Raw genomic sequence first — 12,649 nt, forward strand, 5'->3', positions numbered from 1 at the left:
TTCTATAATTGTGGCCTGCTTTATGGGAGTGGCTTGCCAGCCATGTGACCGGGTGGGAGTGGCTTGCCAGCCATGTGACCGGGTGGGAGTGGCTTGCCAGCCATGTGGTGAAAGTCACTTAACAACGCTCTTGCTTAGCAACGAAAATGTTGTCTCAGAAACTCTGGCATTTGAAGCACGCAAGTCTTAAAGCTGTCAAGTTACAAGACCCTCGCACCCCTAGCCCTTTAGGAAAAAAAAACCCTCCAGGGGTGTTCAAACTTGACAGCTTTAAGACTTGTGGACTTCAACTCCCATAATTCCTCCTCCAGTCATGTTGGCTCAGGAACTCTGGCATTTGAAGCACGCCAGTCTTAAAGCTGTCAAGTTACAAGACCCTTGCACCCCTAGCCCTTTAGAAAAAAACCCCCAGGGGTGTTCAAACTTGACAGCTTTAAGACTTGTGGACTTCAACTCCCAGAATTCCTCCTCTCACTCTTCATCTTGATGATGTGCGGACGGGCCGGGAGAGGGAGCTGGAACCGGTTCTAAACGGCACTGTAGATTTGTAGAACCTCTTCTATAGAAGAGGCTAGAACTGGCAGGAACCCACCCCTGGTAGTTGGTGACTTTGGGGCAGTTCCATTCTCTCTTGGTCTAAACCCAACCCACCTCACAGGGTTGTTTTCAGGAAAACAGCAGGGGAGATCACTGTGTCACGTATTGAGTTGCGCAAAAATAAAGACAGGACATCAATCGAATCACACATTCATTGTTTATTTTTCCTGTTTCTGTTGCTTTAGGTAAAACTAAGTGAAAAAATGACTACTGGGACATCTTCTCAGTGAGTATCTCTCCCTCTTCATGGGGTTCCAATGAATTCAAATCTTTATTACAGCCAGAAGCCAGAGAGAAAAACCAAACAGCTAAGATATTAAGTAAAAGTAATACAGGTAGAGAGATGGGGTGGCTCAGTGGCTAAGAAGCTGAGCTTGTCGATCGGAAATGTTGGCAGTTCAGCAGTTCGAATCCTAGCACTGCAGAATGGAGTGAGCTCCCGTTACTTGTCCCAGCTTCTGCCAACGTAGCAGTTCGAAAGCACATAAAAATACAAGTAGAAAAATAGGGACCACCTTTGATGGGAAGGTAACAACGTTCCGTGCACCTTCGGCATTAGTCATGCCAGCCACATGACCACGGAGATGTCTTCAGACAGTGCTGGCTCTTCGGCCTTAAAATGGAGATGAGCACTGCCCCCTAGAGTCAGGAATGACTAGCACATATGTGCAAGGGGAACTTCCCTCCAGCAGCCCCTCAAATATTGGAAGACTGCTATCATGTCTCCCCTGGTCCTTCTCTTCACTAGACTAGCCATGCCCAGTTCCTGCAACCATCCATCATATGTTTTAGCCCCTCCAGTCCCCTAATCATCCTGGTTGCTCTTCTCTGCCCTGTTCCTAGAGCAGGAGATCCCAACCTTCTCTATACCCTATCCTCCTAGAACACTTTCAAGATATTCTCACACCCCTTACAAAAATAAATAATTATATGCATATAATTATAAAGGGATGTGGTGGCTCAGTGGCTAAGACACTGAGCTTCTCGATCAGCAGTTCGAATCCCTAGAGCCACGTAACGGAGTGAGCTCCCGTGACTTGTCCCAGCTTCTGCCAACCTAGCAGTTTGAAAGCATGTAAAAATGCAAGTAGAAAAATAGGAACCACCTTTGGTGGGAAGGGAACAGTGTTCCGTGCGCCTTCGGCGTTTAGTCATGCCGGCCACATGACCATGGAGACATCTTCGGACAGTGCTGGCTCTTCGCCTTTGAAATGGAGATGAGCACCGCCCCCTAGAGTCAGTAACAACTAGCACATACATGCAAGGGGAACCTTTACCTTTATCTAATTATGCACATACACTATGATTTTGAAACTTCTAAACCCAGGTTTTTGCACCCCCCTGGAATATTGTCTCTCTCTCACCCTTTGTTGGGAACTCCTGTTGTAGAGTCTCAAGGCGGGGGCCCGTGTCCCCCCCAGCCAAGTTTTGACCCCTTTGCGCAAGGCCAAAAGAGCCTCAACTCTGAAGGCAAGACGTTCCACAATATTTATCACATTTTGCAAAAACGGGGGCAGACCCAAAACCACTCCCCCCCCCAATGACAACAAAAACCCCTTTAAAACTCACATATAGAGCCCCAGAACAGGCAGGAGGAAACTTAAGTATGCACCCTGCCTTTAACTATTTAGCTATCTACCCCCCCTTTCGTAATGCACAGAGCATGAAGCATTTTCAATGGAGGCATTCACAATTAAGGCCGGCGACATCATTAAAACGCCGGGAAACAAAAGTGCTTCCCACATTCACAAAACGGCACAGGCCGATCAGCAAAAGGGGGGGGGGACGTCCCCCCAAGCTTGTACATTATTAATGCTTTATTTCGCTTATCCGGCCAAAAAATAAATAAAGAGCAGGCTGTTTGAGAGGGCTAAAGGATAAAACACCAATCTAAAATAAAATTAGAAAGAAAAAACTCAGGGCTGATTGCTGCAAAACACCAATTTATTTGACTTTCTAAATGGCATTTCCGAGTCAGATCTGGCTTAAAAAAAACTCATTTTCTTTTAAATTGCTGAAAGAGAGAGAGGGAAAAAGGAGGTGGAGAATTCCTGGCGGCAAAGGACATACCCTGCAGGGGGAGCTCTGGATATCTCTGTTTCCCCCCCTCTGCATGTAAATTGGAGCACAATGCATTCCTCCCTTCATTCCATTCTTTTATTACCGTCAGAATTCTCCAAACATCAAAAGTGACCTATATTTTACTTATGCGGGACTCGGACCAACTCGGCCGAACTTTCCCACGGCTCGCTCGCATATTTCCCCACGATTAGATCACCTATCTTCAACACCCCACAAGTGAAGTGAGGGGATTTGCGCTCCCCGAAGGAGAAAAATAAAAAAGGCCCTCCAGAATGGAAACATAAAAGACGGTGGGGCCTCCTTCCCACCGTTTCTCACCTCCATTTTTTTTAAAAAGAGAAGGCTTCTGTTGTGCAGAATCTAGGAGGGTGTAGTTTGAGTTTGCACTGGCTCAATCTTGGGATCTTTATTCAGGGGTAAATTTGGGGTTTCCGACATAATTGGTGAAGTGGGCTTAGATAGTGTGATGGACCTATCAGCTTGATATTGGCCCTTCCTTCCTTCCTTGTTCTCAAATCTTTCCTTCCTTCCTTCCTTGTTCTCAAATCCATCCATCCTTCTTTCCTACCTTTCTTCCTTCCCTCGTTCTCAAATCCATCCATCCTTCTTTCCTACCTTCCTTCCTTCCTTGTTCTCAAATCCATCCATCCTTCTTTCCTTTCTTCCCTTCTTGTTCTCAAATCCATCCATCCTTCTTTCCTACCTTTCTTCCCTCCCTCGTTCTCAAATCCATCCTTCCTTCCCTCATTCTCAAATCAATCCTTCCTTCTTTCCTTAATTTCCAAATCCATTCTTCCTTCCTTCCCTCGTTCTCAAATCCATCGATCCTTCCTTGCCTCCTTGTTCTCAAATCCATCCATCCTTCTTTTCTACCTTTCTTCCTTCCCTCATTCTCAAATCCATCCTTCCTTCCTTCCTTCCTTCCTTCCTTCCTTCCTTCCTTCCTTCCTTCCTTCCTTCCTTCCTTCCTTCCTTCCTTCAGAAGAAATGCCCATCTGAGTTCAGTTCCAAGTGGGGAACTGAAAGTTGCTTGGAAAGAAGGTTTATTGATGGTGGGCAGGACCACGTGATTTGAGGTCCTGGGGGGAGGAGGAAGGGCAGAGATGCTGAGAATGCCCTGGTTTTATGCCCTCTCTGGGGTTTTGAATTTGAGCTTGTATTCTGATTGGTTGTCAGACTCCCATTGGGCCAATGGGGGGGGGGAGGCAACTCTGGAGGCTGTCTTGAGTCCCAGGCTTGGTTGAGCCTTGCTGGGTGATGTAATCTTCCCAGGTGCCATGTGGTGAGATGGGTAGAGGGCTTGGGCAATTCCTACTATGGCTCTGCCTGAAGAGGTTTGTTATGTTCAACAGACTGGCTCAGGCCTTAATGGTCCATTGACAACGATGGGGAGGGGGCTGTGAGTTTCTGCCTCCCTTTTAGGGGGAAATATTTTGCCCTTGTCAGCACTCCTCCATTGAATAATTAGGAAAGAAAACCACGAGACTCCATTGCTAGAAATCAAGTGTACTTTTACTAATTATAAATGATCAGAAGCGTAGCAAAGCGAAGACTGATTATTTAGGCGCGAAAGCGAATGATATATAGAATAACCCACTCCCCACCCCTTGGCATCCCGGTTACAGTCCAATCATAATTCCCCTAAGTGTCAGGTGTGAGATAACTTCGAAAGGCATCACGAAGATGGAATGTCGGTGCCATTGGCCTTGGCGGGAAACCTCCTCCGCATGCATAGTAAGACAGGCAGCACAACTCCAGAATCTTCCTCCAGCACAAGTAGTAAATCCCTCCCAAATACCATGCCCACCCTCCCCGTTTCAATGGCAGCCGAAGCAGCAGCAAAGCAGAGGCTGACAGCCCTTTTAATATTTCCTAAAATATCCCCTTTTTCTAGGAGAGGGGTGGGTACTAACTTTCTACATTTCCTTCCTTCCTTCCTTCCTTCCTTCCTTCCTTCCTTCCTTCCTTCCTTCCTTCCTTCCCTTGCCTTCCCTTCCCTTCCCTTGCCTTCCCCTTCCACCATGTCTCCCTTTCCCCTTCCCTCCCTTCTTTTCCAGCCTTCCTTCATTCCTCCCTCCCTCCTCCCTCATTTGCGGGGTTATTGGTACTACAGCTCCCATCCCTCTAGACAGCAGGTGGTTGTAATACGGTGCATAAGGATTGTAAGAGACCCTGTCTGACCACAGATCTTCTCCAGGGATAAGGTTGCAGTTTTGGAACATCCAAAACTGATCCCGGCATCATCATCATCCTCTTTTAACAACCCTATAATCCCTTGCAGGGTGGAGTCTGGGCAACTGAATGAAGCTGAGTGTTTACTGGCCGGATGCTCTGCCTGTTGCCGATGTGGAGTTTTGTCCAGCAGATATATTCTCATTGTGCCCAGAGAGACAAATATCTGCCTCTACCTGGGATCGAACTCTCACCCTCCTGATTGTGAAGCGAGAACTTCACCTCTAGGCCACTGCACCAGTGTGGAACCCAGGCATGCAAAGTAGATATTCAATCACAGAGCTAGCTGAGTTGCCATCTCTCCATCACAAATCCTTCTCCTTGCTGTTCCTTGCTGTCTTCTTCCTCCTCTTTTTGTTATCCTTCACTTGACTCAGATTTCGTTCCTCAGGCTTTTGTCTCAGCTGCAGCTTTTCCTCCTGTCTCCCAAGGTTATTCTCACAGCCCTTTACCCTTGCTGTTCAACATCATCTTTACCTAGTAGCTGCATCATATATAACCTTGGCGAATGGTAAAGCTGGTTGACTGATAGCAGGGTTCCAATATTTGAGGGGTTTCTACAGAGAGGAGGGGATCAATCTATTTTCCAAAGCACCCAAAGGAATAATGGATGGAAACTGACCAAAGAGAGATTCAACCTAGAAATAAGGAGAAATTTTCTGACAGTGAGAATAATCAACCAATGGAACAGATGTTGCCTTTGGTAGTTGTGGGAGCTTCATCATTGGAAGCTTTCAAGAAGAGACTGGACTGCCATCTTTCAGAAATGGTGTAGGCTCTCCTGCTCAGGTGGGGAAGTTGGACTAGATGACCTACAAGGTCCCTTCCAACTCTGTTAATCTGTTCGGTTAGTTAATGGCTTAATGTTTTGAGAAATGAGTGAATTCAGTAGTCGAGGTAAAAGGGTTATTATGCACAGCCCCGACAGCTTAACAACGGTGACTCTTTTTAATTCACAGTGTTCTACCTCTCCCTGTCCATAGTCAGCTGGAGGGCGAGGGCTGGGCTGAACTCAGGAAGCAGCTACGGGAATTTACCCACACTACGCAAGTAAGTAAAACTCTCCAAGGATGTGGCAATGTCACTCAACGAAAGGGCTATGGGGTGCATTTTTCCAGGTCCCTCTATTGGTTGATGTGATATTGGTATGCGAGAAAGACCTTGGGAGACTCGTTCACGAGATGCTGCGTAGGGAGCAATCAGATAAGAGACAGTATAGCGCACAGCTGGATAGTGAGTGAGTCAAAAGTCTCAGAAGGAACCCTCCTTTAGTTACTTGGGTTTAAAGAAGATGGTGTTGTGGCCTGCCAGAAGAGCTGGCAGCAGATTTGGATAGTGAGGAGGTTGGGGAGGAACCTGGGCCAGTCCTGGAGTCTGTGGAAGGCTCTAATGAGGGCTCTGTGTCGGAGGCAGAGAAGGGGCCAGGGTCATCTGACAGTTATGAGTCAGACATCAGTGGGGCAGAGGAACAGCTGGAGCCTGTTCCCAGTGTGTGCATGTGCAGAGTGTCCAAATGAAGGGAACAGCTAAAGAACAGGGGTCGACTTGGGAATAAGGCCTCAGGTGGACGATGAATGGCCCCTCCCAGAGGAAATAAAAGAGGAGCGAAAGGGGAGTGGAGTTTGCAGGAGACAATTGGTTTGCTTAATTGGTTCGTGACTCTCCGAGACTCCTTGCCAAGTTCTGCAGATATCAGCCTGGCAGCTCTCCAAGACAAATAAAGTCTGTGACTGTAAATCCTCCTTTGAAAGACTTTGCTGGATGTGAAGGAGCAGAATTCACAGGAAATGAATAAAAGGGTTTTTTGTCGGGACAAGGAGTTTGCTTCATGTTCTTGGGAAGCCCCGGTCAGAACAGATGTGAGGCAGAGGAGGAGGAGGATAGTACTTTCAAACTTGCAAGATTCTGTTAATATAGATTTACAATAGAGTCAGTTATCTATCTCATCTGACACCAATCTTGCAAGTCTCAGTGTATAATTTTCTTCCACTTTATCGTTAAAGGTTTATCTTGGAAGCTGGGCACTCTTTTCCTTTCCTTCCCTCTTATACCAGACAGTCAATCTTGAGTTTCTTTCTCATTCCCTGAGTTTTTCCCCCATCGGTTGCTACATGACAATATTTCCTTCGAGACCCTCTCTACACTTGTATCGAACTGTGAGAATAGCCTTAAGGAACAGGGGGAAGAGCCACTTGTCAAAGCAACTAGCAGAGAAGTCTGAGTCCCGAGACAGAAAAGTAATTTGAGAAAACATCTCCGATTTTACCCTACTTCTCCCTAGTTCTCTCTTTATATTAAATTGTTTATTTATCTATTTATTAAATGTATTTGCCTGCCATCTTGCCTCCGGGTGACTCTTTAGGATAAAAACAAGGAAAGAGACACACTCAAAGAGTTTCAAGATCCTGTAACTCTATAATAAAAGTGTCACCTCCAAAGCATCCCTGTCTTGTTGAGTTGCCATAGGAAAGGGGGGAAACAGGGTCATAATTGGGCCGTGAATTACATGGAGAGCTGGCTTCACTGGGGTACGTGCCGACATGTTGCTCATAATAACTGGATTCTTTTGAAGCTTGGCTCGAGGCTCATGATTTAATTAGGGCATCCTTCGGAACCTTGACAGCAAGTAGGTTTAGTATTTACAATTGGGATTCTTCTCTAGTGTGAAGAGCTGAGAGTTCCCCTCAACCGACCTTCAGTTATTGGCTATCATGCTCTCTCCTTCCCTTCCCACATCTTTAGGTGGAACTGGAAAGGGAGAGAAGCCAGCTGCTGGCCCGGGCGATGGTAGCAGAAGAGCAGGTTGCTGAACTGCAGGAATATATGGACAAACATCTGGTGAGGTGAGACCAAAGGCTAAAGCTTTCTTTGGGTCTATAGCAGGGGTGTCAAAGTCACATATACGGCCTGCAGGGTGCTTAAATCTGGCCCATGGAGCTGGCCTGGGAATATCAAAGGACCAGCCTGCTGGAGGCCAGGGAGGCTGAAAACGGGGGTTTTCGTGTGGCCCATTTTTGGCCGGCAGAGTACTGAAGGAGGCCATGGAGGATGAAAATGAGGCAGACAGAGCTGCACACGGTCCCCTGGTGTCCTGCTTCGGCTGGCAGGGTGCTGCCAGAGGCATCCATCCCATCTCCCTGCCACTCCCCTCCCCGCCGTGGAAAACTACAATGCTGATCTGGCCCTCAAAGAAATCCAGTTTGACATCCCTGGTCTATAGCCGGGTTGAGGAACCTATAGCACATGTGCCGGAAGTGGCGCACACAGAGCCATCTCCCCAGGCACACTAGCTGTTGCCTGTTGCTCTTCCAGGTTCCAGCTGGTCTTCCAGGAGCACCAAAAACCAGAAGGGCAGGCAATTGGCACGCATGCGCACAGTGGTAACCAGAAGCTCAGCTTCCTGGCGCAGGCATGCGCAATGGGGAACTGCTCTTCCGGTTTCTGTTGCTCCCGTGCGCACGCTGGGGAGCTGCTATTCCGGTTCCCGGAACTACCCCGCTGCGCATGCACTCCCGTTTTGGCATTTGGCATTTCGCCAACACTGGTCTATAGCATTGTCAGTCTTCATCCTGAGCTTTCAAAAATCCCAAGATGAACGCTTCATTTCTCTCTGCTTCCCAAAAGATGAAGGAAGACACAGGTTAAATCTCTCCCAGGTGAGTCCATTTCCCCTCCCCCCTCTCCTGCCTTCTTTGGTCTCCTTATTTTTCACACTGGAAGCTGCTGGATACCTGGATTCTATCCGTAGAAGTGAGTACAGCACCCGTTATCTCTTCTGTGCTTCCGTTGCAGATACAAGCAGGAGATCGTGAGAATGCACAAACTCCTAGGAACAAATGGATCCCAAGCATTGAGTGCTGGAGCATCTCAGGTTCCAGTACATTTTTGATGTCCCAAGGAAACCTCAGCAAGGAAGTGTAGCTTTCTCATCAGAATCGAGCTGGAAGGGACCATGGAGGTCTTCTAGTCTAGCCCCCTGCTCAAGCAGGAGACCCTAGACCAGAGGTCCCCAAACCTGGCAACTTTAAGACTTGTGGACTTCAACTCCCAGAATTCTCCAGCCAGCTATGCTTGTTGAGGTCCACAAGTCTTAAAGTTGCCAAGTTTGAAGACCATTTCAGACCAATCACTTCATTCAGTGATGAAGCACCCACGATTTCTGAAGGCAAGCTGTTCCATTGGTTAATAGTCCTCACGGTTAGGAAGTTTCTCCTCGATTCCAGGTTGCTTCTCTCCTTGATTACTTTCCATCCATTGTTTCTTGTTCTGCCCTCTGATGCTTTGGAAAACGTCAGAATCCTTGCAAATGTTCTCAAAAGGCCTGGACTCCTTGCCCCGAATAACAACTGTACCCAACATCTGGTACGCATTCATCCCCAAGAGATACGAGGAAGAAAAAGTCTTCCGCAGCTGCCAATTAGGTTCCTGGGTGAAATGTAAGCTTCAAAAATGTGAATGTTTTGTTCAACGCTACTCCAAAATGCCGGAATTTGTCTGTTTATGAAGAGCTTTTGGATATAACACTGTGTATATATACACTGCGTGTGTTTGTGTGTGCATAAGAGGTGATTATGCATTCTTGGATGGACATCCTGTGTAAGTTAAACAAAATCTGTCCACACTTTATTTTGATTTAGTATGGAAACAGGGAGATCAAATATGATTCCATTTGGTTTGTGTTTGATTTGTTGATTAAAAACCGTCCGTCATGATTTATATAAATATGATTTTAGTCTCAGTTCACTTATTTTCAGTGACTGTACTGTATTACTCTACTTCAGATTTTTCTTCCTAACCTTACCCCCCCTTTTCCTCTTTTTTCTTCTTTTTAGATGTACCGTTTAGCTTTCTTCCAGCATACATTGTACGTGTTTCCCCGAAAATAAGATAGGGTCTTATTTTCTTTTGCCCCTCGAAATAAGCCCTTGGCCTTATTTTCGGGGAACTTATTATTTTGGAGGTGCAGGAGGCCCCTTAATCTTGGCCCGCAGCTGGATCAGCTGGTCCAAAGATCCAATATAGATTTACAAGAGAGTCAGTTTACCTATCCAATCTTGCAAGTCTCAATCAATGGTGGGATTCAGCTGGTTCACACTAGTTCGGGAGAACCAGTTGTTAACTTTCTGGGCCATTTGGTGAACTAGTTGTTGGAAGAAATCATTAGGGCAGAGAACCTGTTGTTAAATTATTTGAATCCCACCACTGGTCTCAATGTATAATTTTCTTCCATTTTATCCCTAAAGATTTATCTTGGAAGCTGGACACTGTTTCCCTTCCCTTCCCTCTTATACCAGACAGTCAATCTAGAGTTTCTTTCTCATTCTCTTGATTTTTTTCCCCATCGGTTGCTTCATGACAATATTTCCTCTCTGTAGTTGTAACAAACTGTGAGAATAGCCTTAAGGAAGAAGGGGAAGAGTCACTTGTCAAAACAACGGTCAGATAAGAGTTTAGTCTCGAGACAGAAAAGTAATTTGAGAAAACGTCTCCGATTTTAAAAAACCCCTAGTTCTCTCTCTATATTAAATTGTTTATTTATCTAGTTATTAAATTTATTTGCCAGCCATCTTGCCTCCAGGTGAATTTCAGGATAAAAACAAGGAAGAAAGAGGCACACTCAGAGTTTCAAGATTCTGTAGCTCTATAATAAAAGTGTCAACTCGCAAAGCATCCCTGCCCTGTTCTTGAGTTGCCATAGGAAAGGGGGGAAACAGGGTCATAATTGGGCCGTGAATTACATGGAGAGCTGGCTTCACTGGGGTACGTGCCGACATGTTGCTCCTAATAACTGGATTCTTTTGAAGCTTGGCTCGAGGCTCATGATTTAATTAGGGCATCCTTCGGAACCTTGACAGCAAGTAGGTTTAGTATTTACAATTGGGATTCTTCTCTAGTGTGAAGAGCTGAGAGTTCCCCTCAACCGACCTTCAGTTATTGGCTATCATACTCTCTCCTTCCCTTCCCACATCTTTAGGTGGAACTAGAAAAAAAAACAAGGAAGAAAGAGGCACACTCAGAGTTTCAAGATTCTGTAGCTCTATAATAAAAGTGTCAACTCGCAAAGCATCCCTACCCGGTTCTTGAGTTGCCACAGAAAAAGGGGGAAACGGGGTCATAATTGGGCTGTAAATTACGTGGGGTCAGAGCTGGCTTCACTTGGCCTTATTTTCGGGGAGCTTATTATTTTTGAAGTGCAGGAGGCCCCTTAACCTCGGCCTGCAACCCACAGATCAGCTGATCCGGAGAGGGCCGGAAGTTCTCTCTCTGTTTCTGGCACATTCTTGCCAGCCCTTGCGTCGCTGGGCCTGTCACTCTTTTTTGCAGCCGCCACTAAGAGAAAGGGTGCAGTAGCTAGGGTTTGAGGTAGCGGCCTCTGTGAGGCCGTTCCACATGGATGGCAGGGGCATGTGGGGGGCATGTGCCCCCCTTGCCCCCTCCCCAGCAAATGGCAGGGATTGGCTGTGCATGTGTTGAAATATTTTAGGGGAGGGCTTATTTTGGGGCTCAAAAGCCCGATTGGGCTTATTATCTGGGGAAGTCTTATTTTTGGGGAAGCGGGAGTAGCATCGGCAGTATTGAATAGCACGGCCTGACATTTCTAAATATTGTATTCGATGGGCATCACCGGTACAATTTAAGTAAAACTCAATTCAATTATAGCTGTTAGGTAAGCTCCCCGTTGGGAGAGCGAGTGCGTTCAGCGAAGCGTTGTGAGAGTTGTGTTGGAGAACCAACCAGCATACAGAGTCACTGCAGTTTAAATAGGCTTTTACTTTTGTGGAAAATAGAGGTATCAGAGTCCATCAAACAGTCCAAGTCATACACGGATAAGACAGTCAGTCATCAATGTCTTTCAGTTAAGGGATAATCCAAATAACATAGTCCAGTATCATATAAATAGTCCAGTACACAAAGTTTGCTAACAGTTGCAAAACTTACAATAGCTCACGGCACTCAGATCAGATCAGCCCAGCATCCAACGAACAGAGAGAGAACTAACAGTCATTCTGGCTCCCTCTTATGGCCGATTGAGGAAAAACAGCAACCAATCACACCATTACAGTATGCTTTAAAGAAACAGTTACAACATTGTTACATGATTTATATATTGCCAACCCAACCGTTAGATTATATTCCTAACAACAGCAACAGAAGAATGAATTTAGCACCAACATTCACTTTATCCTCACAGCAAACCTGCAAGGTAGGGAAGATCAAGATACAACAACCAGCCCCAGACTGTTGACAAAGTAATTTGGGGAGGCATGAATCTAAGCCTCCTCCGAATTCCATCTGCCGGCCAATGTCGGCTGGTGACTCCCCGGGGGAGGGCCTTCTCTGTGGCTGCTCCGGCCCTCTGGAACAATCTCCCCGTTGAGATCCAGACCCTTACTACCCTTCTGGCCTTCCGCAAAGCAATTAAGAGCTGGCTGTTCCGGCAGGCCTGGGGCTGTTGAACTATCCAGCCCCATTCGAGGTTACGACTCTTGTGACTTCTAAACTGCTGTTTTTATTTTATTTCTGTATCCACTCCCCTTTTTATTGTGAGCCGCCCTGAGTCTCTCGGGAATAAGGCGGCATACAAACCAAATAAAATCAAATTAAATCAAATCAGGCCTCAAGTTTGGATAGTCAACCCAACATGACGTGAGCTCTTGATTAACCACAAACACCGTACAGGCAGTCCTTGATTTACGGCAGTTCATGCAGTGACCGTTCAAAGTGACAACAGCTCTGA

At 46.3% G+C, this 12,649-nt stretch overlaps 1 protein-coding gene across 1 annotated transcript in view; it reads left to right on the forward strand.

Annotated features, from left to right (window-relative positions):
- The window catches only part of CCDC78 (coiled-coil domain containing 78), a 28,476-nt gene extending 18,838 nt beyond the window's left edge, over positions 1-9,638 (forward strand). Inside the window, exons 12-15 of the mRNA XM_087728764.1 lie at positions 783-823; positions 5,871-5,961; positions 7,654-7,754; positions 8,704-9,638. Of these exons, the coding sequence (XP_087584890.1) occupies positions 783-823; positions 5,871-5,961; positions 7,654-7,754; positions 8,704-8,800 (330 nt within the window). The 3' untranslated portion in view covers positions 8,801-9,638. The remainder of the gene's footprint in view (positions 1-782; positions 824-5,870; positions 5,962-7,653; positions 7,755-8,703) is intronic.
- The last annotated feature ends 3,011 nt before the right edge of the window (positions 9,639-12,649 follow it).

This window comes from Thamnophis sirtalis, unplaced genomic scaffold, assembly GCF_051295495.1.
Source record: "Thamnophis sirtalis isolate CommonGarterSnake01/CBP01778 unplaced genomic scaffold, rThaSir2_p1.2 scaffold_14, whole genome shotgun sequence".
NCBI classification, from domain to species: domain Eukaryota; kingdom Metazoa; phylum Chordata; class Lepidosauria; order Squamata; family Natricidae; genus Thamnophis; species Thamnophis sirtalis.